General features: G+C 49.0%; 2 protein-coding genes across 21 annotated transcripts in view; one reads left to right on the plus strand and one right to left on the minus strand.

Moving 5' to 3' along the window:
* The window catches only part of DAB2IP (DAB2 interacting protein), a 159,903-nt gene extending 149,529 nt beyond the window's left edge, over positions 1–10,374 (plus strand). For 10 of the 12 annotated variants that reach the window (XM_064394028.1, XM_064394025.1, XM_064394026.1 and 7 more), the window contains 4 exons: positions 199–351; positions 3,185–3,387; positions 3,943–4,030; positions 5,146–10,374. In XM_064394028.1, the coding sequence (XP_064250098.1) occupies positions 199–351; positions 3,185–3,387; positions 3,943–4,030; positions 5,146–5,313 (612 nt within the window). In that variant the 3' untranslated portion in view covers positions 5,314–10,374. The remainder of the gene's footprint in view (positions 1–198; positions 352–3,184; positions 3,388–3,942; positions 4,031–5,145) is intronic. The other 2 variants (XM_064394027.1, XM_064394029.1) reach the window with 2 other exon arrangements.
* Positions 10,375–15,506: 5,132 nt separating this feature from the next.
* TTLL11 (tubulin tyrosine ligase like 11) overlaps positions 15,507–26,583 on the minus strand; it is a 35,979-nt gene continuing 24,902 nt past the window's right edge. For 8 of the 9 annotated variants that reach the window (XM_064393882.1, XM_064393876.1, XM_064393878.1 and 5 more), the window contains 3 exons: positions 22,569–22,796; positions 20,440–20,555; positions 15,507–18,664 (listed from right to left, as the gene is read on the minus strand). In XM_064393882.1, the coding sequence (XP_064249952.1) occupies positions 18,282–18,664; positions 20,440–20,555; positions 22,569–22,796 (727 nt within the window). In that variant the 3' untranslated portion in view covers positions 15,507–18,281. The remainder of the gene's footprint in view (positions 18,665–20,439; positions 20,556–22,568; positions 22,797–26,583) is intronic. The other variant, XM_064393877.1, reaches the window with a different exon arrangement.

Below are 26,583 nucleotides of genomic sequence, written 5' to 3' on the forward strand. Positions count from 1 at the left end.
CCACAGTAATGTCCAACTGCACAACAGGAGTTGGTCCTGCTCCAGCCCCAGCTGCTCTGGGAGCTCAGCCTGGCTCGTTGCTGCCTGAGCAGCATGGGAGAGGGTCTGATGGAAGGAAACTCTCTCTCTCTCCAGCTTCATGACCATTTGTGTTGCAGGTTTTTCTTTTGTCATGGTTGTATCATTGTTTCATTGTAGGCCCCTTCTCCTGTGAACCCCAATGCCCTGGACCGCACTGCTGCTTGGCTTTTGAATATGAACATGCAGTTTTTAGAAGATGAAAGCATTGACCCAGATTCCAAGCACAGGGATAAGCTCAGGAATAAGGACGAGCTCAGCCAAGCAGAAAAGGTAAAACCCGATTGGATTGAAACAAGTTTCTGAATAGAGAGAGGATTTCCTTGAATGTCATTCCCTGAGCACCCTGGGGAGAAGGGGGGCTGTGTGCAGGTCCCTGCCCAGGAGAGAGGAGCCAGGTTGCTCCCTGTCCTACTCGGCCTCACAGGGAACTTGTGGGGAACGTTTGGGAGGCTTGCACACACAGTGTGACTGCAATCACCTTCTGATGAAAGCAAGTAAGAAAGACAGGAGCCAGGAATCAAGTGCTGATGCTGCCCTGAAACAAACTCTGCAGCCATCCAGTGCCTCTTATTCTCCCCTTTCCAACTCACCCAGATGCTGGGAAGAAAGCTTAAAAAGGGGATTAAGATCTGTAACAGAGGTGGAGTAAGGCACAGCAGCCTCGTGCCTCACAACAGGGACATGGAGCAGGAAGCAGCCTCCCTGTCAGAAAGCTGTTCACAGACCTAAAAATTAAGTCCAAATTTTGGTCTCAGAGACTGCACTGGTGCCTGGGGTGACTTTGTGGCACTTCCAGAAGCTTATGGCAGTGTCACAGACATCAGGGCCTGGCCAGTCAGGGGTCTGCCAGGAATCCATGTACAGAGTATTCAGTCTCACCCCTGGGCCTACAGAGGCCCTGTGCCTCTGAAGCAGAGGCTGCTCCCTTCCCCTCCTTCCTGGGCAAGTCTAGGGTGGGAGAAGCTGAGAAGAGACAAAGTAGACATGGCTAGGATGAAAAAGGATAAAAATGAGGATCCAACAGTCAGAATCTGGGAAAATCCCATCTTTGCTGATTGCTGCTTCTGCAGGGTTCTTAGCAGCCTGGCTCTGCCGGGATTGTGGCACTTGAGCATCAATAGCATTTGGGATGTTTCCTCAATGTGCTTCTCTTCTATCACACCAGCACTGCAGACACCATCCTTCCCTGAGCCCCCCTCCTGTTTCCCAGCACAGACGTGTCTCTGGCTTTGTTCCAATAGCCTTCCTGTGCTCATTCTGCTGTGCTGGGTCATTTGGGGACCTCTTAAAGCCAGGGAAATGCTGAGGGCAGGTGTTGTAGGAGCCAGCAGGTACAAGGCAGCAGCTCCAGCTGCCCCAGGAAGATCAGGGCAGTTTTGTGGGTTCAGCCCATCCTGAGTGGGCACAGGGCAGGCAGTGGTGGGGTTCCAAACCCCGATGGCACTGCAGCATCCCAGTGCCTGCCCCAAGCCCAGTGAGAGCCCCAGCCCAGGCTGTCTCATTGCCATGCAGCATCTTGCCTTACTCTGCTGTCCCATCAATCACTGACATTCAAGATCACCATTAGCATAAACTCTCTCCCCATCACTGTAAGACCTGAATGGTAACTGAGAATGAGACAAGTGTTCTAGAGACAGGAGCGACTCCTTCGGGCTCTGAGGCCTCTCCTGCTCTCCTCTGAGCTCACTTACGCTGCTCCTATTTTAAGGCTAGGGTAGGTATTTAATCTTTCCTGTTCAAGCAACTCCCTGCTGTCTGACTTTAGTGCTACTGTGCAGCTTTGTTCCCTCATTGCTTCAGGTTCCATGTGCAAACTGTGTTGTCCCTGTGCTGCAGTAAGAGCTTTGCTAAAGGAAAACCACCTCACTCCAGTACTTTTGCAGTTCAGGAAACAATCAGCTTCCTAAATTTTCAATCCTTGGGAGCTGCAGTTATTTTTGAGTGGAGTGCTGCAAAAACATTTGCAGTTATTTTTGAGTGGAATGCTGGCCAGTCCCCAGCAGCAGCCTGGCTGCCCTCCCCTCTCCCTAGAGCTGGTCTGGAGTCACAGATCCAGCCCTTCCTTGCCGTGCCTACCCAGGTACGATGGCCAAAGGGGAAAGGCCAAGTCGAGACACAACAGAGTGCACTTCTCTCAGTTCATTAACAACACTTGTGGCTGTAACAGCCTTCATGACTCAGATGGAAGCCTTTTTCCTATATCTGACTTTAAAAGCAGCATGCCACATTATCAGCTGCATGTTAATTATTGTAAAGTTATTCCAGTTGAGATGCTTTTTTAAAAGACTATGTCCAAATACAATTTTTTGAAATTAAAGCAGTTTTCTTGTGCACACACTCACTGGATTTTCCTTTAGCAAAGCAAGTTTACTGAATGCTGTGCTGCTGCAATAGCTGAACCCAGTTTTACCAAGTTGAAAAGCTCTTAATTTTTAAAATTGCTTTATGTAATTCTGCTGCTGATTTATAGCTTCACCCAAATGAACAGTACAACTGTGGGGTCTTGGCTTCATGCAGCAGCTCTTCTTGGCCTGAGCCCTGGTTTGAGATCTGAGTTAAGTGCTGGGTCCCAAAGGCAGGAGTGCTCTGTGCCCTGCTCAGCCAGCACGGTGCCCTCGGCTCGATGAAGGGTGCTGAGACAGCAGTGTCCTGCATTTGTCACTGCCCCTCGTGCTTGGCACCCAGCCTGCCCAAAGCCCCCCATTTACTGCTGCAGACTGCAGAGCTCCTGCATGAACCCCGAGTCCCACGGCCGCAGCCTCCCTGCCTGTGCGAGCCCGCGCTGTCAGTGTGAGAAGCTGCCTTTGCCTTGGGCCTGCTCTAACCTGCATTTCCCCTGTGAAATGCCAGACTCTGCTAACAGCCCACTCTCTGCACCTGCCAGCGACCTGCCCGCCCCGCGGACCCGGCCTCGCCCCCGGCGCCGCTGAGAAGACGGAAGAGGAGGTGTCGGCGAGCGGGGTTGTCTGATACGGGTTTGCAGCTATAGTCTGATACCAGGAGAGGGGCGTGAGGGGTTTGGGGGAAACCCTGGCAAGGGCAAACCCTACGAGGTAACGTGCCACGTGTGTTTTCTCCTCCTGTGTCTGTCCCTGGCGCTCAGTACCAGCAGGACCTGGTGGTGCTGCAGGACAAGCTCCGCATCTCCAACAAGAAGCTGGAGGAATACGAGACTCGCTTCAAATGCCAGGAGGAGACCACGCAGAAGCTGGTGCTGGAGTACCAGGCCAGGCTGGAGGAGAGCGAGGAGCGGCTCCGGAGGCAGCAGGAGGATAAGGAGATCCAGATGAAGGGCATCATCAGCAGGTACAGGGAGATGGGAGTGCTGGGGTGGCAGTAAGGCAGGGCAGCCTGGCTGACATTAGAGCTCACACCTTCCCAGGAGAATCAGGATTCTTTGGAGGTGCAGGCAGGTTTCACATATGGGTTTTCCCCTCAGTGTTACCTGGGACAAGGAAAACCCTAATGCTTTCCTGATGCACAAGGGCAGAACTTCAGGAGGGGAGAGCTTGCAGGGTCTGGCAGGCTTGCTCTGTTCATATAGCTGGATCACATCACCATCCCTTACCTGTAACTCTAAATCCCTTTCTCCCACCTAGTGGAAAGTGGTTTACATTTGTCCAAGACTGCTTCAGTGCAGCAGGTTTCACCTTTACATGAGCCAAGCCCACTTAGTGCTTTCAGTCAGCCCTCACCCCTGGGTCAGCCTTCACTGTGCTGTTAGGTGAGCTTTGGGGCATCTGCTAGAAAGAGCCAAGAAAAAAAGCTTGGTTTGTGGGTAAGAGGAGGCAGAGTGTGAGGGTAATACCTGGGTTTAGCAGAGCCCAGCCAATGTGATTTTTTTGTGTGCTTGGCTCCCAGACTGATGTCAGTTGAGGAGGAGTTAAAGAAGGACCACGCTGAAATGCAGGCTGCTGTGGATTCCAAGCAGAAGATTATTGATGCACAGGTGAGTGCCCCGTGCCAAAGGCTGCTGCAGTTTTCAGGGTGCAGTCCCCAGCTGCAGCAGGACACGGTGACTTCACAGCTGTGTGCAGCCTTGGAGCGTGGCACAGAGGGTGGCAGTGTGGGGAGGGATCGAGTCCACAACTTAGTGAAAGGATCACATCCCCTGGAGCATTGCTTGGTGCTTCATGTGCCACTAATGCCTGGATCATCAGAACAGGACCTGGACACAAGGAACACACAGCCTGCCCACAGCCAAGCCAACATGGGAGGAATTTGTTCAAAGCTGCTAAATCATCCATCCTGTTCTGCTCCACGCTCCAGCAGAGCCAAGCAGACCCAGGGTGTCCCTAAGGTGTCAGTGCTGGTACCTGCAGCCTCCCAGCAGCTCTGGGACCTTCTCCTGTCCCCTGCACCTCGTGGGGTACATGTGAGGTTCTGACCGTGCCCCTGCACGCTCTCTGCTGTTCTCTGTTGGTCACCTCAGGCTGTACACGTGTTGGACGTGTTCATTGCTGGACTTTCAGAGTTACACACAAGCAACTGCTGGGCCCCTGAGCTGGTTCTGTTCCTCTGCTCGTGGCAGTCACAGGAAGATGACACTTGTTCAGTGTCACAAAGAACAGGAGTGGTACAATCAGGCTGCAACATGGAAGCTCTTGCTCCCATCCTTACAATGCTGTAATTGGTGAGAGCTGCCATCAAAGACAACCTGGGAGGCTACAAGTCATTTAAACTATTAATTTATACTAATTAAATACTGACAGGAATAACTATCTTGGGAGAGTTTCGGTTTAGAAATTGAACCCTACCATCTTTTGTAACAGCTGAGTTAGAACAAACAGTACAGTATATAACTGAATAATTAGAACAACTGTGTTACCTCCATTTTCATCAGGATCCTAAAATAAATGTAGCTCACATTGCACAGGCAGGGGATATTTGTAGCCCTGCGGATTTCAAAAAGTGCTGTGTAGTACTTAAAAACCCCTCACCTAGGCATGCCAAAGAGAAAGGTCGTGGTCCAAAAGGCCTCTGGGTCCCTGTCTTGGGCTGACATCCCAGAGGGACAGGGCTCGTGCCTTTCCACTGACCTGCCCTCTGCCCGTTTGCTTGCAGGAGAAACGCATTGCTTCCCTGGATGCTGCCAACGCACGGCTAATGAGTGCCCTTACTCAGCTGAAAGAGAGGTACAGCATGCAGACACGTAATGGGATCTCCCCCACAAACCCAACTAAATTGCAGATTACAGAGAATGGAGAATTCAGAAACAGCAGTAATTGTTAACGCGCGGAGGGCGCTGCCGCAGGAGAGGCCTGGCCGGAGGGACCGTGCGCAGCAGGCGTGAGCCGCGGCTTCAGAGAACGGCTGCTCCCCGAGCACCAGCTCCTTACTGCGGACGGCGCCGACTGACCCTGCTGGGAGATGTCCTGCCAGCACTTTGAGGGACGGGAATGTCGAGTGTGAGATGAGTGGCATAAGGAAATAACATATATTTGAGAATCGCTGTCACTGTTGGATTGGAGTCAGTGTTTAATGTTTAAACAAAAGTAACCTTTTCCTTCTAAACTGCCCAAAGGATATGCCTCACCCCTCCCAGCAAGGAGTAACGTCCTTGTCATTGCAGTAAGAGAAATAAAGGGAGCTGGGCAGAGCCTGCAGCAGGCAGGGGCCCAGTAAGCCCAGTTCAAGTGTGCTGCTGGATGTAGCGTCCGAGAGCGGCAGCAAAGCCTGGCCCGCTCCTCCTGTGACTCCCCCTGGAGCACAGCCCTCCCAAAGTGAACCCCAGCCCAGCATCCTTCCTGGGGGCTTTTGTGAGGCCGCTGACTTACAGCATCCACAGGGTATTTATGCAGCTAATTAGTGTTTAATTAACTCCGCCCATGCAGGGAGCACAGTGCAGATGGAAGGTCAGGGCGGTGTGGTGGCCAAAGGGGTGCTGTGTGGGGAGCCCCGGTGGCCGGGGGGCAGGAGTGCTGCTGCTGGGGGTCCCTGGGCAGCCCAGGGGCACAGAGCAAGGCCAAGGCTCTGGCACAGGAGTGGAGGGAGGAGCTGGCACCTGGTGAATGGCAACTCAATTCCTCTGGACAGCTTCTGCTCTCTCACCAATAAAGGGGAAGAGTTTTGTAAGCAATAGCCCCAGGCACTGTCCCACGCACACTTCCTGCCAGAATAAAGTGAATGTTGCCTGAGCTTGGTCCCTGAGCTGTGATTGAGGGACAGGGGCTGGATTTGCTGGTGCCTGTTGTGGTAGAGGGGGAGCGAGGGGGCTACGTGGAGTGGCAGCTTCCTGCTTGATCAAGGGTTCATTGTGGGGATGGAATGCTCTGTGCTGAGAGTTTTACTGTTTCTGGGGAGAAAAACAGACAAAGAAACAAGAAAAAGCCCTGAAGAACCATGAAGATCGGTAATTGTATTTCTTTTCTTTCACAGTATGCATTAGAAAAAAAAAGATCCCATTTTCTGGAATACTGTCCTCTTTAAATTGGGAATGAGCACTGCATGGAAATTAACCGGCTTGAAGAATGTAAAACATGGTCATAAGGGAGTAACCACCAAGAACAGCAGCCACCACCGAAAGGCCCCTTGTCAGGAGCACTGTGCAGGCATAAGCCAGGATTAGACTTTGGCAGCGCCGAACGCGCGGCTTCGGCACAGACACGTTGTGCTCAGCGGCCCCTTCACGGGGGTGTGCCGCTGACCTGCCGCCACGGTGTGCTTGTGGGTTTGTGGTTCTTGCAGTTAGCCCTTCACAAGTCCCACTCTCAGAGCAGGTCCCTCGTACCGAGAGCCAGAGGTTTCTCTGAGATACGGACAGTGTACAGTGTACAGGACATCTGCCTATGCTCCCTCTAAAGGTTAACACACTGCTCAACGCCTGTCCTAGCTCCTCCTGCCATGTGTAAATGTACAGCCCAAGGGACTAGGACGTTCCCTGAGCTCTGCTCTGCTTAGGTACCGTCTCCAGCCTCACACCTGCCAGGCTGCCTGAGCAGGACACTTTGCCAGTAAGCTCTGCATTGCCGTGCTGCCCCACAGCCATAAAGCTCCTTAACAGCATTCTTCCTCATGCAATCGTTTGCAAAATTTAAGATGCTCTTTTTCCTACACGTTTTTCTGGTCCCTGGAAACCCTGGGCCAAGCCCAGGAGGAGCGAACGTGTTGCACTGAGGTCTCCACACCCCACCACCACCTGCCGCGGGGTGCAGCACACAGCAGACCCCAAACGGAGCTCCTCAGAGCAATGTCATAACTCAGTACCTATGGCAAGTACAGTCACCTTTGAATTTTGGAGACTAGCACAGATGGCTTTGAAGAACCTCACAAACCTGTCAAGGTTACAACTGGAGAAAGACCCAGACAGGTTAGGAATATACAGGGTACTGTGAACCGTTGGGTGCGTAGATTTACACCTGCCACTGTCTCAGAATCAAATACATAAGAACCCTGCAAAAAAAGACTATTTTAAATGCTTTTGCCCTAAGATGCCTGTTTAGAGCTGATTGTTTTGAATTCTAAGTATTTATGTTGCGAGAGACTGGAGTTTTTCAAGACAGAAGTGACATAGAGGAATGGAAACGCTAACAGGGCATGGGGCCGGCGCCCCAGCAGCGACGTTTCCATTCATACATGGAAGTAATTTTGGGATGCAGTCAGTGCTCTCCGTAAGAGCTGGAAAAAGAAACACCCACAAGCCAATTGTTTAGTGCTGAAGCTAAGCACAGTACATCTTAATCTTCTCCTCAACCACAAGCCAAGGCACTGCTCCCTCCCCACCCTGATCTGTCACAAACTCCTGGCTACCCTCAAACTTGCAAATTACTGAACACATTGTTCTGCTGAAATAGCAGGAATGCTTAAATTCTTCCACAGCCAGTTATTAAAATCTTAAAAGTTCCAGTGCCAACACCTTCTGGAGTTGACGCTTAGTTTCCCAAGCCAGCACTAAAAGAAGTTTAAATCAGGATGAAGTCTCGTTACATAGAGATTCCCCCCTGGTTTTCCCTGTTTCCTTTTCCTGCAACTGTCAACAACTGGACCTAACCATGACTCTCCCCTAAAAAGGTTTGGGGGCAGGTGTTCAGGCCCAGGCTCAGTTCTGTTCCTTCAGTTTGTGTTTCTGTTATTTATAAGCTGTACATTTCTCTGTGTGTGTGCGTGTGTGTGTGAGTGCAGGAGCCCCACGCGTTCCCTGCCATGGCCTCGGAGCTGGTGGCTGGCATAGCAATACCTGGATCTGAGAGGTGCTGCAGCACCAGAGCAAACCACCACTGTCCCCAAGGTTTTGTGATCGGCTCCATTTCCTTCCTGGTTCTTGCGCTTTCTACAGTAAGAGGCTGTTCTAGTGCAAACTCGTCAAAGTGTAAACAAAGCAAAAACACTCCAATTTTTATCTTAATACAAGTCTTAATATTTTTTTGTAAATGTTCTCAGTGTTTACTGTACCGTATCTATCTCACTAACAGTTGTATATAGTGACTTACTTCTGGTGCTGCTTATTCGGTCGGGATTTGGCTGTATCTCACTGCTGTGTTGGAGAGGTGGGCTCGGGCTGCCAAATCCGCATCCAGACCCGTGTTCTGACTCCAGCCTCCTCCCTTGGGGATCTGAGGGAAGGGAGCAAGGCCATGGATCCAGATTTGTGGTGGGCCCACCTCAAAGATTCTGTTTTTAGAGTTTTGATTTGGGGTTTTGTTAAACTGTAGTGGACGCTCCTGAAAAAATGAGCGGTTTTGTGTGAAGGGGGGTGAGAGACTGACTGGTATCCCAAGGTCTCTGCAGACTGTAAGTATCATCATTTTGGACAGGGATTATGGCTTCAGTGCCAAACGATGGGAGGGACCCCAGTCCTTCCCCATGCCAACTAATACCACAGTGTAGTCACCAGCCCCTTTTGCACCAGTTTAAGCAAATCCTGCCGCCATCCAAAGAGTCCGGTGTCACTTTGCATTGTCATTTGAGTCTGGTTGGTTTTGTTTTCTGCTTTTGCAGCTGTAAAGCACTGATTGCACTGTGAGAACACGTGGAACCCTCTGGTCTGGGAGCCAGTCCCAGAGGTTGCTGCAAGGTTGCAGGACACAGGTTCTGCTACTATGAATACTCCTAAAGGGCAAAGGGACTTGCTGGACCTCAGCGAGGTGTCACAGGCTCTCCTAGGAAAGCAATCAGCAAGGAATCAATCATTCCCAAAGTTTAGATTGTTCATAAGCTTTTTCCTGTTCCTAATGTCCACACCCAGATGCAATAGAAAATGTGCTGAGGCCTGTTCTGTGATGGACAAGGAGAGGATTTCCAGTCACAGATGGCAGATGCACTGATGTGTTCAGCCAGGGCAGGCACAGGCTGTGGCCAGGGTCTGATCTCAGAGGGGCTCATTGCCCCCAGCAATCCCAGGGCAGGGGGAGCAGCCCTGGGACGAGGCAGCAGCCTGTGACCAGTGGGTCCAGCAGCTCCACCAGGGTCCCTGCCCTGTCCTTCACACAGCTTTGCCTGGACAGCACAAAGCAAAAGTCCAAAGGGAACACCTGTGGCACCATTCCTAGGTGGATGCTGTGTCCTTCCCACCTGCAGTGACTGCTGGGGTCACTTCCTCCCAAAGGTTGGCGTTCAAAGCAATCCAGGACCCCAGGCTGGCCAGGACTGGGACCTGGTGTGGGGCAGAGCCGTGGCCTCATGGCCACCAGGAGCTCCCTGCAGTGGCCACAGGAAGGGACAGTCCCTGCTCAGACAGTGGCACCCGCCCTGCTCTGACCCCACACAGACAAACTGCTGCCTTTTCCTTCTCCCCTGGGGAAATCACTTGTGGGGGAGTGGGAGGACAACAGCAGCATGAGAACATGCAGCTCATGGGCTTTCCAAACCAAATCCAGTCCTGAGGGCGTTGCACAACATCCAGAAACAGCCATGCTTCTGAAAAGGGTGTCACATTCAAGCATTGACTTTCACAGATCACCTGAGCTGTGACATTGCTGTAAATGCCATGTGGCTCTGCATCAGCTACCAGTACCCCAGAGTGCAGCCTCCATGTTCACATATTCCTTTATCATACATCACTGTGTCTTAAGATATACCTCTCTCTGTATATCTGCTTAGGCTGATACTTGTTCCTGATAAGCAGTCGCTATGTTTTATATCCTCTTATAAAGAAAAACAAATCTTTTTTTGTAAGTATGTTTAAAAAAACAAAAATGCAAAGTGGAAGTGTTTGCTGAATCTCCTTCAGCTCCTTTTAAACTATGTAATAATGTACAGAGGAAGTTGTTGGTGTTCAAAGAAATGATGTGGCTGTGCAATTTATGTACATTTGCAATTAGAAATATTAAAGATTTATTTAGATATTTTACATAAGTGCTCCAGCACCTCTACTCGATCATTTCCAGCTTTTAGAGCATCCTGGCACGTGTCACATGCACACACAAACCTGTCTTATCTGCCTCCCCAGAGAGATCACTGAAATTTGCTCCCAGTAGAATTTTTAGCCCTGACCTGGCTTCACCACTTTCCCTTTGCTTGCTTGGGAGGTCTGACAGCCAGGCCTGCTCCTGCCCACACCAGTCCTCCTTACAAACCACCTTTCTGCCTCCAGTGAAAGAAAACTTGGAGGAAAGTCATTAAAACCCTGGGCAGCATTAGCACCTCTGCCTCATTAACATAATCATAATTAGCTCCTCCGGGAGAGGTGGAAGACAGGCTGGCTGCATGGAAATGAGTGGGGATGTGGAGAGCACCTGTGGCTATTCCTGTGCTGGAGCTGGGCTGGGCACTGGGCTCTGCCCGGCCAGGACAACGCTCCTCCTGTTCCTGTCAGGAACCAGCCCCTGCCCAGGGAGGGGCCAAAACCCAGCCAGGCCTAAATCCTCTCAGAGCTCTGCCATCCTCCTCAACACTGCTGATTTTGAAGGCTGAGAGAAAAATGCAGCCCTGGAAACACACAGCACCTCTGCAAACACTGCAAGGAGGGATTAGTCAAAACCACCTTGACTTGAATAAAACCTCCTTAGCGGCTGTTGGGCTTCATTAGAGCAGAGCTGAATTGTGAGCTGAAAACACCCAGGCCGTCTCTGTGCTCTTGACAGCTCTCGGCATCCGCGGCCGCTCCCGGCGGGCCCCGGCAGGCGGGCAGGGCTGCGCGGAGCCAGACTCGGAATTGCAGATCAGCAGCCAGAGCAGCCACGGGAACACGGGGCTGGAGCCTGGGGAGCGCAGATGCGTTTGCTTGAGGTTTTTAATCTGGAGAGTCATTTTAGCACAAGACTCATCAGCAATAATGATGTTCCAGTAATTGCACCCTTACAAGTAGAGGGTTTGTTCTGAGTTCAGTAAGGGAGAGTCGCTGGCCCGTGAGCTGCTCCTGGTGCCAGGCGGCACCTTCTCCAGCACAGCCCAGTCAGCACCTCAGGCAAGGCTGAGGTGGTGCAGCCATGGTCCCACTCCATTGTCCCACTCCTTTGTCCCAGCAGAGCCCAGCAGCAACTGGCAGCTGGCAGAACTGGGCGTCTTCAAAATGCAAGAACCTTGCCCAACACAATGAGGACGAAGCAGCAGCCAGAACAGTGGCCACTGAGGAAGTGACAGCATTAAGCCAGTACTTGCCAAGCTGGGGCTGGAAGAGCACAGGAGAGCCTGTTTGTTTTTTCAGTGGGAGGAAGGCAGGGAGGTGCAGAGGTGAGGCTCATACCTAGGGAGGGAAGGGACAGGAACAGCTTGTGTTGGCTCCTCCAATAACAGTCTCTAATCTGCTCCTGACAAGCATCTTTCCCTCACAGCTTCCCAAGCCCTTCACAAGCAGCCAGCTCCCACTCCACTGCAGTGAGTCAATGTCAGCATCCTTACTTTTACAACAGGGACGTGCAGTAGGAGCACAACTTTCCCAGGGCCTCCCAAAAGCTACAAAAGCCAAGCTGATTTTCCTTCCGCCCCCACCACCTTCTGCATGCAGCCATCCCACGCCAAGGCAGCCCAGGCTCCTGAGCAAACATCCTCTGGAGAAGTAATTCAAAGCCAGGCAGTAAACAAACCTCCAAAGCCTCGGCCCCAGAGACAGGAGCGCAGCCGCTCCCTGCCGGAGAGTCAATAACAACAGGAGAGCAGAAAGGAAGGAGCTGGAAGAACAAGAGTCATTAGTGGAAACTTGTTGTTTGTGCTAATTAGATCATTATCTGGAAACTGCTATTGATGTTGCTATTTTAGCTCCTGCTGCTGTTCACAACTTTATTTTATCCATGTCTATTGACTGCCCACGCTCGTCCACATCCTGCAGAAAGGGCCGGCAGTGCCGCCCACAGCCAGGCCAGGATGGAGGTGGTTTGTGTCCCGTGCCAGGCAGCACCACCTTCCCCACCAGCACCTGCAGGGTCCTGAGGCACTCAGGAAAAATGTTTCCCAGACTGTCACAATGTGCCCTGTGCTGTTATTGATCTTAGACAGACAGTGGATCATGTTACTTGGTTATTAAGTGAGAGGAAGAGAGAGAAGGACTTGGACACGTGTAGGATTTCTCCATTTCCAACCTGGCAGCCAGCACAGCCCCTCAACACATAAATAATATTGATGCAGGCCCCGTACATGATCACATTTCCCCATTGGTGGTATGAGCCATAATTGAATAACCTCAACCATTTGATTTTTGTGCTACATCATCAAGCAGCGAAGCCTGAACAACACAGCTCCCAAGCTGATTGACTTTGATTTATTACAGTCACTAACTATTCTTCCTCCTGAAAGCCACGGTCCCTCCTCACCCTGAGTGGGAAGAGCTGGGTGCTGGGGGACCTGGGCTGATGGGAGGACAAACATGAGGCTCAAGGCTCAGCAAACCACAAATCAGGGAGCTGGTTTGCCTCCACAACTTGCATTCTCCCTTTCTCCTGCTTGTTCACCAATGCATCTGAACCTGACCTGCAGAAGGGCTTTTGTATTTCCACTGATGAGGCAAAGGAAGAGGGAAAATTGCATCACATCACCACAACAGGCTTTCAATTTTGTCTTTTACTGCAATTTCATACCACTTTCACACTACACCCGCAGTAAATTCAGCAACGACACAAGTAAACTTAATTCTGCCAAAAAAACATTCCTCTCCCACGGAGGCAATTGAGGCAGAGGGCAGGGGACATGGTGTGGGGACACTGCCCCCTTCCCGGGCCACTCCTGGGCACACGGATGTGCCACATGGCCCCGGGCACTCAGGCTGGTGACAAGAGGCAGGCAGAGCCCTGTGCCGTCCCGCAGCAGCCAGGAGCTCTCACTCCCGCTCCCTGACACCTGCTGCATCTGGGACAGCGGTGAGGCACGGGAATACCGGGAAGGGCCAGCAGCGGTGCGAAGCCAGGCTGCCTTCAGCCGCTCCGCTGAGCCCGCCCGCGCTCCCTCGCTGAGCTCTGCTTAACGCACTGCCACACCCCCGCCGCTGCACTGCCAACAGAAACGCGCTCCAATAAATCACCTCTCAGTTAAAAGCAGCCATTAGCTATTAGCAAACACCGCAGGCCTGTGGGCCAGGGTAATTCAATGTGATATGCTTGGGCATGCAAGGTAATAGGTTCCAGCTGAATACCATGTGATACAATCTCTTCAATGGGAGGTTAAATGAGGCTGAGACAGAGACCAGATGGATTTATCTGGGTAGCGCTGAGGATTTTGTGTGTGTGTGCACGCTTAAGGTGAAGTGAAGGTAAGTAAGGCAGAAATAATCGGAGAGAAAAGCACGGGCTGGGCTGCGTGCGGCTGGGGAAGGGATAGCGGGAGCTCGGGACCTCATCCTGCTGAACAAACCAAGCGAGCCGGAGGATGCTCTCAAGGCAGTACAGATGGAAACAGCCAGAGAAAAATAAATACTTTATCAATTTCCCCTTATGGAGGAACAACCAGAGGGCAGAGCGAGACAAGTCGAGCGTAGCTGGGCAGATGTAGACACCTCACTGCTATTTCAGCAGGAATTTGGAGCCCAAACCCCATCTCTCATCCACCCAGGACATCTGCAGCGGGCAAAGGGACAGAGGCAGTGTGCTCCCTCAAGCTGAGGTGTGGCAGCAGTGCCCGTCAGTGTGGCCAAAGGAGGGGCAGCTCCATGAGCACAGTCAGTACCTAAGAAAATCAAGTGCTCAGCTTCTGCTTGGAGCAGTTTGTTCTTGCTCAGGTGGGCAACAAGGAGCTGCGGGACCCCTGCGAGGCACAGCCGGGTGTCTGCAGAGGCAGCAGGACCTCTGAGAAAGCAGAGGAAATCCTTCCCTGGGAGGGTGGGCAGGCCCTGGCACAGGGTGCCCAGAGAAGCTGTGGCTGCCCCTGAATCCTGGAAATGTCCAAGGCCAGGCTGGACAGGGCTTGGAGAAACCTGGGATAGAGGTGAAGGTGTCCTTGCCCATGGCACAGAGTGTGATGAGAGTGCCCCACACCGAAGGTTCCAATCAACCTCCACAACGACAGAGACAGGAGGTGGAACAAAGCACAAAGCACAGCATGTACCAGCTCCTTGACACTCATGACCACGGGCCACTGACAGAGCTCACTCAGTCCGGTGCAATGAGGGCAAACCCTGGACATTGCTATGGAAACACCCCGCTTCACCTCGGGTGTGCACCAAAAACCCGCCGGGGCTCCGCGACCCCCGCCGCCCCTTCCCTCACGGCCCCTTCCCTCACGGCCCCTTCCCTCACGGGCCCTTCCCGCCCTCACGGCCCCTTCCCGCCCTCACGGCCCCGCCGCCAGGAAGGTTCTGGAAACGCCGGGCTCTGCCCGCGCCCGGCTCTTCCTAGGGACATTTTCCTGGGCAGGGCTCTCCCGGATGCCCATGGGGCTCCATCGGGAGGATCTGACCGAGCAGTAGCCCCACGGTTCTGCTCCGTGAAACCGAAGGGCATCCCAGGCACCGGACCCCATCCCGTCCCTGCAGAAGGGCTGAGCGGGGCAGGCCTGCCCTCATTTTCCGACGGGCCCAGCACAGCCTCTGGGGACTCCCACATAAAGTAGTGCAGGAGCCATTGCCCGCTCACCCCGCCTGACCGAACAGCCAGGACAAGGAAGGGTGCACCTACCCCGCCAGGCTCGGGCCGGAGCGGGACGAGACCCCTCCTCATGCCGGGGCTCCAGACGCCCTCACCGTCCCCGGGGCGGCGGCCGAGCCCTCCTGAGGGCACAGCCCGTCACCAGAGCCCTGCCCGCGCTGAGGGCACAGCCGCGGGTGGGCTGGGGTCTCACAGGTGCTCATTAGCCCTGCAATTAGCCAGCACCTGCCCTGCCCTTCAAGGAAGGGCACGGATCGCTGTGGGGTCTGCCCAGTGCTCCAGAACGTGGGACGGCGCGTGTGGGACAGAGGACAAGGAGTGCCCAGAGCCCAGGGCAGATTTTTGGTGCCTTACCTGCAACAGCCTGATACAGAGAAAAGCACAAATGCAACAAGGAATCACTGAGCAAGTCTGGGCACATTCAGGCTGCACACAAGCCTGCAGGGAGGAGGGTTAAAATTCTGGACTCGCCTCAAGTTTTTGTTAGATGTTGTTTTATTCTGATTTCTACTCAGAAAGGAATACCAGACCCGGTGTGTCTGATAACAAGAAAGATTTCACTGGTATACAATATTTGTATCATTTATGTCATAAATAGAATCATGAGTGCAGTGCTGTGGTATTCTCTGAAGAGAATATATACAAAAGTGCTGTTAAAAATCCAACGCCTTTCCTGTGTTGTTTCTTTAGCTAGAGAGGTACCTCAGGATTAACAGATTATCAGTGCATTAGCATTCATATCCTGGATAAAGTGTCTCTGGTCATTTGCATGGGCACAGACTGGTAACTTAAAGGCTGTATGCAATTGGATGCTAAATAATATTCAGAGGAAATTGAATTAGACAGGAGGGAAGAGAAATGTGACTGCCATTAAATCTCTAAAGTACATTCCTGGTTTATTCCCTCCCCCCCCCCCGAGAATAATACAGCATTCAATTTTCCAATTATATAAATACATGAACAGTGGATTACGAGAGGCAGATAATTGAATATTTTGACTATTCTACAAGGGACCTTTCATATTTGAAGTGGGAGATGAATAGAGCATGCAGCATCAGCCTGTGGATGCACGAGCTATAAAAACCTCTATTAGATCCAGAGAGTATAAAGGTCTCCCATAGAGAGAGAGATCTTATCAGTGTTCAATATACAATAGTTAATTTATTCCACTGATATCAGGGTAAGTTATACATTGCAAAACCGGGATATTTCAGGCCACACATCGTAGTACTTCAAAGGTGCAGGGAAAGGCATTCGCAGCCGTTGCATTTCAAATCCGACTCCTCTGTAACTCTGTCTTTACAGGACATCAATCATGAGATGAGAGGAACTGTAAGCTATTTTCCAGTAACACACTGCCAATCGCAAGACAAATGTCAGATGTCACAAAAGGAGAAGTAACCATTTTTCAACCTGTGAATGTCTTCAAATATATTACAATGAAAGTGTGAAAAAAATGACCCTTTCAGCTTCATTTGTTCTGACAGGTGCCAGACTTTGGAGTTCTGCATTTTATCTTCATACTGCAATAATCTTTATGACATTTGAACAAGGCTGAGGGCAGTGGCATTAGTTAGTCTACAATTGTCCTCTTATGTACAATACATAAAATTTCAAAGTCTGGCTGTTGAACTAAAAAAGATCATCTAGTACTATTTTATTTGTGTTACGGAAAAAGATAAGGAGAAGGGATGCCCACATGTGAGATGAACACATGCTGGGGACTAGTTTTGTGTGGGCTCAGCCTGACTCCTGCATTGCATTGCCATGCTGCTATTGCCACTTGGGACAAACACATGCTGCTTAAAACTGAAATCGGGAAAAAAACTCTACAAACATTCCCTGAAGTGGAAACTCACTTGATGCACCACGTGTGCATTTAGTCCCTGACGTGGAGCAGGTGGACTCCCCTCAGTGGCACAGCACGTTTCAGGGGCACCAGCCACTGGAACATTTTGACATGGAGCTCAGGGAATGTTCTCCAACCCAAAGCTCAGTGCCCATCTTACAGCTGTGCCATTTCTGATAGCATGGAGGACACCAAAACATAAGCCAAGTCATTAACATTAGAGAGTAGAACAAAGGAGGAAAATCAAGCTCAGATGTAGCCATTCATTATGGCAATAAATGGGAGACCACAAAGAATTTCACTCCACACCCCTGAAGTTCCAAGTTATTCCTGTCCTTCTCATGTTCTGCTTAGTCCCCACAAGAAGTGTGTGATCATGGAAGTCATGGTTCATTTCCTGGATAATAAAACCCCCCTGTACAACTCCAGCATTCTGACACAACATCCTTAGATCTAATTTGTACAGAGTTACACTGTTATTTAAGGGAAAAATGAAGAATATGGGCAAAGACACAAAGATGATCTGCTGTAGATGTTACTGCAGGTCCCAAGAGGGTAACAAGCATGCAAAAGACAAAAAATGAGCAAACCTAGAATATGGTTAGTTTAGGCTAAAGTCAGTGACAGGGTTGGTTCCACTGGAATTTAGATGACCTCTTAGGCCTTTACACTGTACAGCTTTCTGCAGAAGCAGTGCTGAATCCCTGAAGACAAAACCACCACTTGATTCACCAAATTCGACTTAAGAAAGTAAATCTTTTTTTGTGAATAAGTGTGAGCTTATTGGTTCTGTGGAAGCAAAAGGATAAACAGTTTTAGTTCTTCTTTAAAAAACTAACAGTACTTGTCATGGCAAAGACATGTATAAAGAAGTAGACGCCAAAATATTATTTCAGTGCTTTAAGACTGACTTTAAAAAATAAGTACATAGATATTGACCAAATCTGTATTGATTCCAACACCTACAGTCCAAGCCATGGAAAGAAGAGAGTCGAGGCCTGAAGTCTGACCACAAGTGTAATTTCAGATTTCAGTTCTCCAGTCTGGTATTTGTGGCTGCGGTTCCTTCCTTGGTTGCTGTGACGTGTCCAGTGCACACAAAGCAATGTAATTCCTTTGACACGAGCGTGCCTCAGTCAATCCCATGATGCTGGTTATCATCCCCTGTGGTTGGTCCTTTTTTTCCACACACACAGGATGAATGCAGCTTGTCACGGGATGTGCACGGTAAATCCCACAGAGAGGTGAAGAAACAGCCATCGCCAGAGTCATTATTTGAAAACGGGAAGTTACAGTAGACTTTTTGAAAAGCATAAATAAAAAATCCAGCTGGAAAATAAACAGTCATCACTCTGAAATGAAGAGATACCAGCGCCAGTCTCTCCTCCAGCAGGACGAGGGGATTAACTGCCCGTTGTGTCCCGGCACATCAGCGCCCTGAGCTGCGGTGGTTTCTGCAGTCGGAGCACCTGGGAGCCGCGGGGCCGGGCGGGGCCGGGGCAGCCGGGGCCGGGGCAGCCGGGGCCGGGGCAGCCGGGGCCGGGGCAGCCGGGGCCGGGGCCGGGGCAGCCGGGGCAGCCGGGGCCGGGCGCGCTGCCCGCGGCCCGCAGAGCCCCGCGCGGCTCGGGCAGCCCGCAGCCCCACAGCAGGCGCTTCCCGTGCAGCGCAGCCAGGCGGCACTCGCACAGCTCGACCAGCGACAGCACCTGCTTGTGCAGCGGCAGCGCCTTGTACTTCTTCTGGGCCAGGCAGAAGAACGCTTCCACGAAGGCTTGCAGGCACATTCCTGCAAGGAAAAGGTGCTCACAGAGACTGGAGTGTGGCATTTCTAGCAGCCTTAGGGATAATGCTATCTCTTGTTTGTTGTGGCAGCAGGGCTAAGTGTGCGTGTGATGGGTGTGAACACACACAATCGTGCTAGTTCGCATCTTTTCATTTAAATGGCAGCAATCTGGAATGCTCAGAAAGCAAATAAATTGTCCTTCAAAAGCAAAAGCCAAGGTTTATTGGTGTCACACTCATTGGGTGTTTCAGGGCAGGGTAAGCCCAGGCTGGGTTACACATGGGTGACATTCTCTATCACTGTGACAGCTTCTGGCTTTGCAGACCTCAGCCTGCAATCCAGGGGCAAACTGGTACAGCAAGAACCCATTTTAGAATATCCCACCATTACATTGATGTAGTATTAACCTTGATTTTTGCTGCCAAAATGATTAAGTTGAAGCCAAATGAGACAACAGTAACATACTGAGCATCAAGGAAAACAATATAGCTGGAGAGAAAAACAAGTTTATGTCAGCACCTGAATGAAGTCTTTTAGAGACAGATCTGACCCAAAAGTTCACACCAGTGTGTTATTTCAGTCTGTAGCACTATGAAGGTAACCCCATTACCAAGCATCACCTTAGCAAGATATGAGTTTGTTTGAAGCACTACTTCCCTCCTACACAGCCTCTACCAGCTACAAACCCTTTTAAAGGTGAAGAGGCCATTTTTTCAGTCATACCCAGCAACTCCACAATAGTTGTTTCAACTGAATGAAAAACAAACAGCTGAAAAGTGCAGTGCCAAAAAATGTCTCTGCTATAATACAACTGCTCTACCCCTTCCCACACAGAAGTCCCCTGCAGAAGCCCCATGCTGCAGGGGAGACTCTTCAGCTGCTGCTCCATCACATCTCACTAACAGCACATTACCAGAGCCAAGGGGAAGAGGAGATGGGTATTAACACTAATTATTGTATTTAAAACCTTGATGTAATACCTACTCAAATTCTTAATTAAGCAGCCAGACCCCAATTGGTTGTGCAGAATGCCACAAGCTCTCCCAGTCTGAACATACGCTTAAGAAGATTATTTTAGGATGAGATATTGAAAGGTTTGGGGTCTTTAACTGTGTTGGCTTATTGATGCTGTAGGAAAGGCACCTTTTCAAAATATGACAATTACATTCTGAGGTATAATTTCTCTCAACCAAGGCTGCAGCTGGGGTCGTTTACGATCTTGGCTGTAGAACAGCTTGCAAAGGAATTGTTGAGTTATCTGAAAGCAGCAGCTGCCAGCTCAGTAAATTATTTTATCAGTCACGGTGAGCTGCAGGCAGGGAAAGCACCTCTGGTAACACACACACTTTCTCCCCAGAAGTGACACTCATGTGAAGCATATTAGGAAAAAAGTTAGAAGCTGTTCTAGAACAACAGAATCATGCTTGTCCTGGTCACAGCTGGGAGTGGGCTAAACATAAAGCCAACAGAAACAGGTGGACAGCTTGCCTTACGTGGCTGCCAACCACATAAGTGATTTATACCCACCCTGAAATGCTAAATGCAAATACTCAGATTTCATATAGCTGTGAAATTGAGGTGACCCTTACACACCTAAAGTAACACTACCCTGAAGGGTAACTGCCACAGCACTAACCAGGAGAACTGGTTGTGTATATGCTTGCCTCAGGTGTACATGGCTTCTTCCCATTTCTATCAATGTTTGAGGTGTACCTGAGCAACTAAAATTGAACAAAAATAACCCCAAAAGTCGGATGTAATAGTTTTTGAATACAAACCTGTGTTACCTGATTCCTTGTGGTCAATGGCCATGCTGTTCCACCTCCTTGTGATATCAATATATAGGATATCTACAGCAGCCATTGAAAAATTGCTGTTACTCAGTTTGCAGTTTCTGTTTAAAAGAAACAAAATAAAGATGAGATTCTCATTACATCCAAACTCCCAAGTTAGAATAAATTCTGCAAGGGCAACTTGCAGGAGAAGAGTTTACCCATGTCATGTGTACAGACTCACTGTAACGTGCTCAGTCTAATAAAACACACCCAGCAGAGAGCAAACAAACCAGCATTCATTAAGTGCTCCTATCTGAATGGAACAGGCCCAAACCTGGAACATTTCAATTAAAAATATGACCTGTAAAAACACAGAGCTTTCTCCCAGGGCATTGCCAGTACTCTGAGGCTGTAAGAGATGGAATTAATTGGAACACTGCAAAACCCACCACAAATCTGCACGGACTATCTGCACGAGGTAGGGTTTGCACAGAGAAATTCCCTTTTATTTGTCTGACTGATCCTGTTTGGAAAGAGCTGGAGGAAGCTTTCAGGCACAGCCTTGCTGCTCCATGCCTGAACACCAGCAGGATGTCCCCTCGTGGAATGGAGCCCTGCAGGGAGAGCAGCTCTGGGTGCAGCTCTGGGTGCAGCTCTGGATGCAGCTCTGGATGCAGCTGGGGTGTGGAGCAGGGACTGTGTGTGTCTGAGTGTGCAGTGTGGTGCTGACCAGCCCTGGGAACAGCTCTGTGTCCAGGATTTCCAGATGTCTGGCAGCCTGGCTGCCACCACTGCCCATGCCAAAGAGCTGGCCAAAATTTCTCGCCAGAAAAGAAACAAAAAAAACCAAAATAACCCACCCCAAACTCAGACAATTAAAGCAAATCTCACTCTTAAGTGTAACCTCAACAGAGCTCCCTTAAAATAGAGCAAGGCCTCGCCTAGATCCCAAAACCTCCCGAGCAGCATCCATGCAAGGACTAGAGACAGTCAGTGTTTCTCTTCTAGCCACTTTTTCAGAATGAAGAAAACATAAAAGGAGAACAGATTTTGATGAGCCAGAATTTGGGTGGACAGTCTTTGTAAGCACCTGCCCACACACAAAATCCCACTCGTGTACCATTTTTTTCCTGAAAAGTGATACAACACACAGAAACCTGACCTTCCTTCTGAAATGAACAGCAATGACAGCTCTTCAAAAAAGGGCCTTATAGCTGGCATGGATGCTCTGGGAGAAAATAAACAAAAATATCTGCCAGTATTAAAAAGTTTAATTTAACATGAGTTAAGAAACTGCAAATGCTATTTCATTGAGCTATGGCAATTTATCTGAATATTCTTAAAAGAAAATGCTGGCATTTCTTCTGTGTTCCTCTGACAAGTGCCAAAATAAGGCTGGATAAAACTACAAAAAATACAGAACTGGATGCAATCCTGTGCTGGTCTGTGGATAGAGCAGATGCCTTCAGACATTTTCTATATATCATCATTTGTATAAACCAAGTTGTTTTATATTCATTCCTGAATGCTAAATGCATCTGCATAGAAACAGGATCTGTGTTTTAAGAGTGCATCTGCTGCTGCTGCTCATTTCTTTTGTCATAGTCAATGAAAGACAGAAAATGAGGTATTTGTACCATGACTAGAACAGATATAGCCATAAAAACAATGAAAAAACCCTCCTAAATAAAAAGTATGTGAAAAAATAAATTGAGTTCCTTGACATTGCAAGGTGCAATTTCACAATGCAAATCCTCCCTGCACGGTGCATCAGGAGCTGGCATTTGGGAATCCTTCCTGCAGCCTGGGGCAGCCAGCAGTGTCCCCACAGCCGACAGAATCACATCCAGTGACCCAATTTCAGTTGTCACTTCCTCACAATGATATTTCTACCATTTACTGGGAACGTGACATGCTGACGAAGACGGCAAATTCTATCTGCCAAAGGATCACTGATCTGCTGTCAAATAAAGCCCCAGCTTCCTCCCAGACACACTCTCGTAGGTCAGTGTGTGGCCTGGACTGATGAAAATCTATTTTAGAACAGAAAGTCTGTTCTGAGCACGCTGGAAGGATCACAAAGGCTGCAAGCTGAGGCTGTGCCTCTGACAGGCCAGCCTTCACCCACTGACCTGATGAAGGTGCGGAACCCCGTGGGGCCCAGCTTGGTTGTCCCTTTGACCCCCAGGAAGCGGATGAAGAGGGCGGCCACCCTGTCCACGAGGCGCAGGTAGCTGAAGTGCCTGGCGTACTTGGGGAACACCTGCTTGAGGCACAGCGAGGGCAGAGCAGCCTCAGGGCCGGCGCCGGCGTCCGGCGGCTCCTCGCCCGCTCCCGGCGCCTGCTCCGCGCCCTGGCACCTGCAGCACAGAACCAGAGAGGGGTCAGCCAGCCTGGAGGGAGCTCAGAGCTCACCCCACAGCCCTGCCACGGCTCATCCCACAGCCCACAGACCGGGCTGCTCCTGGGCACCATCACTGATGGGGTGGCAATGCCACGCTGAGGTTTGCAAAGCACCCGGCCTTGTACGACTGTTGCTGCAAGAGGTTGAATGTCTATAAATGGGATCATTGTTTTTACAAAAGCCTAAAAAGTCTTTAAAAATAAATAACAACCTTAGGTAGTGCTTTGATAATGTTCCTCTTTGCTGCAGATAGCTAAGTAGAAAAATAATGTTATTTTTGTCATTAGTTAAGTGAAGCTTAGTTATTAGTTTTGTTCTTTCTCATGTGAGATGGGATGGGGGTGTCACTGCTGTTGAGCACCTGCCAAAGGAGTAAGAATATGTACAGCCAACAAACAAGCACACAGGCTTCTATTTTTAATCTTAAAAGGTCTGTTCATGAATCCAAAAATTCAAATCTTCAACCAGTTGAACCAGACCTTGACCAAATGTGAAACCTTGTACTCAGCAGAGAGGAGGTTGTGCTGTTTGTAACACAACTCTCATTTTAATGATGCCTGGAAGCCCCAAACCCTTTCTCATTCTAAATTCAACAGTGTTTTGGATTGTACATTATTCATTCATCATTAATGTTTTTAATTAAAAAAATATAAAGCTTTTCTTTAAAAGGCGGAAGCAGAGTTGAGGATATTTCATTTTTTACAGCAAACACTAAAGAGACTGTTAAAGGGATCAGCTTAGAGCCCTGAATTCTGCCCAGCACTCTCAGAGTGTGGCTGGAGCCTTGTCCATCCACCCAACTCCCTGAAACAGGCCTTGGGAACAGCATCTGCTCCTCTGCAAACCTGCAGCTCCTCCCCAGACACACCTCTTCCCTGCTGAACAGCAGGCCCTGCAATTTCTGATGAAGTACTTTAAAGGAGGTTTTTTTCAGGTCTTTATTTTTCAACCTCCATCCTCCACAGCAATGAGAAATGGCACAGAGAGAACCCCCAAACCAGACACAGCATCACTGCTGGGAGCCACAGAAGACTCTGTCTCCCTGGCTGAGGGGGAATGGACACAGCCAGATTACAAAAATAGCTTTGGTTTGGTTTAGGGCATTAAAAAATAATTGTATTTTGGTCAAAGAAAAAATATTCTTGATTGCAATAAAGCAGAGGCTCTAAACTACCACCTAGAATTTCCTGCTTCCCCTCCTTTCTATGGAGAAAAGCCCACAGGTGTCTTTGAAGTCATGCATAAAGCTCAGAACCAGCATCCCATTTCAAACTTTTACTGAGGTCTGGAGAGAGCTCTTAAATCCATATTTCTTATTGGAAAAGTATTTTAAAATGAAAACCAGAGGTTTTCTGCATGCTACCACATGTCTCATTCCTTTCCACTTATACATTGGGAAAGTCTGTAAAATATTTAAATCAGGACAAGAAAACTTAATCTAGTCTTTATTGCCAAATGTTGTACTGCTATTCAGTAAAAAAGAAAAAAAAGGGAACACACTTCTTAGTTTGAATTTGCAGGTTAGGACTTTTATTAAGTTTAATGATTTGTTTTCATTCTGTAGCTTCCCCCACAAGATTTCTTTACTTTTCCCTTTTTAAAACACTAGAGCCCAATTAATATGATCAAACAATTTGAATTACAGTGAAAGATATATTTTGCACTTCTAATAAAACTCAGACTTTCCAAAGCAAACCTGCACAAGGGTTTGCCTGTGTCTGCACTATGAATTGATCCACAAACCTGCTTATTCTGCACACTTCCCTTCCCTGATTTACACTGCCTATATTCAGGGTACAATTCTCCACTGCTACCACAGACACTACCTCAATAAAAGTTTATTTTCTGTATTATTCACACACCTGTGTGCCCCCACCTTGGTGTGGTTTCAACGTGACTAATTAAGACAAACAGCCTGGGTAGGTCTGTACAGCCAAATGCAGTGCCTATAAATACAGAATCTCACTGGGATTGCATATTTTCCAAGGAAAAGGGTGCACAGCCCGTTTTTCTCAGCACTCAGACAAAGTGCACCCCTTGCAATGCCCCATTTTGTGCTCTCTGGTGCTTGGCTGCCATCTGCCAGCGCGAGGGGCTGAACTCCCCAGGGTCACCCAGCCAAAAACAGGGTCAGAGCTTCCTCAGGGCACAGCAGAAGGAAAGGAGGAAAAAAAAAATAACCAGAGAGGAGAGATGATGTCAAGAGTTCAGGAGGAAGGAGCTGCAACGAGCAGAAATACAGCACGGTGAAAATGTGAGGGGGATTTTCATCTCCGTGTCCACCTTCAGCTCAGCAGGCAGCTGGGAAATCCAGAAGCACTCATTTTGGTTATCTCACCTGAGTGCCACAGAATCATGGAATAGTTTGAGTCTGAGGAACCCTAAAGCCCATGCAGGTCCATCCCTGGGCAGGGACACTCTCCCCATCCCAGGCTGCTCCTGGAGCTCTCCAGGGAAGGGGCAGTGCCAGGGCTTGGTGTGCAAACCTCACGGACTGGCTGCAGTGGGGAAGGACCAGGAGCTCCCCAGCTCCAGGGAACCCTGCCCAGGATCCCTCCCTTTGCTCCTGGGATTTCCAGCAGGCCAGGGGAGGAGAAGGGAGCTGAGCCCCACGCGTTCAAGCCGCTCGTTAGAATTAATTGTTTTGACTGACACAGCTGAGTCAGGCAAATGAATGAAAGGTCAAATATAAGGTAATGCTTCTGTTGTCACACAGAAAAAAAGCAAAGCTTCATTTACATACTAATGTCTGACCTCAATACATTAGTTTCTCTAATTCTGCAGCTTATGAAAGATCACACTTTAGAAATGATAAACTGTGGTGCAGCTTTAAAAAAATTTAAATTTTAATAAAGCTTATGGAAATTATATCTAAGACTACTTATCTTTTATACATGATTACTAATTTATTAATGTTTCCTCCATCTATGTTTTATTCCTTTCTTTCTGACCAGCCTTAATCTTTATGCAAATACAAGTTGCTAAGGGACAAACAAATTTGCAACTACTAATTAAAGGCTTCAAAATTTGCAGCATTTTGTACACTTGTATATAAAATTTAGCTGTCAAATTCAGAGTAAAATGGGGTAAGAATCACAATATTAATATTTCTAAGAATGCTTACTTGATGTATTTTACATTTAGGGCATTGCTAGAAGTATAAATTAAGCAATTTCAGTATCAGCTTACAACTGCTTACCTAATAAAAGAAAATACTATGTTCTGGATTCTGAAGCTATAATTATTCCCTCAGCTGAGCCTCTATTCTCCAAGCAAAGACTATGTTAACATAGTTAAAAGCAGAGAATATTTTGCATTACAAATCTATCTGCCCACCCATTTATCACCACAGAATATGGACCTCCCAAAGAACAGGTAAATGTTTGTACCTGGAGCATGCAGGAAGGAAATATATTCATGTGCTCATTCACAGAAATAAATAATTTAGGAAACTCAGGCCAAGCCAGAGCACTGTCTCTGCATTATCAACCATTCATGATTTGGTTTTATGAACTAATCCCATTATTTTATTAACACACTTCCAGCACTCCCAGGATGTCATAGCAAGCAGTTTCATGGTTTGCCTGCGTGTGTGTGAGCAATCAGCTTTTGTTTTGTTCTGGCCACTCTGAGTGTCATTTGAAGAAAATTAATATTCATCCCCTCTTCACCCTCTGGCAAAGTACCAAAACATCAATAGCACAAGAATTTCCACCTTTCAAAATAATAATATAGTTGCACAA

This window comes from Passer domesticus, chromosome 18, assembly GCF_036417665.1.
Source record: "Passer domesticus isolate bPasDom1 chromosome 18, bPasDom1.hap1, whole genome shotgun sequence".
Classification (NCBI taxonomy): Eukaryota; Metazoa; Chordata; class Aves; order Passeriformes; family Passeridae; genus Passer; species Passer domesticus.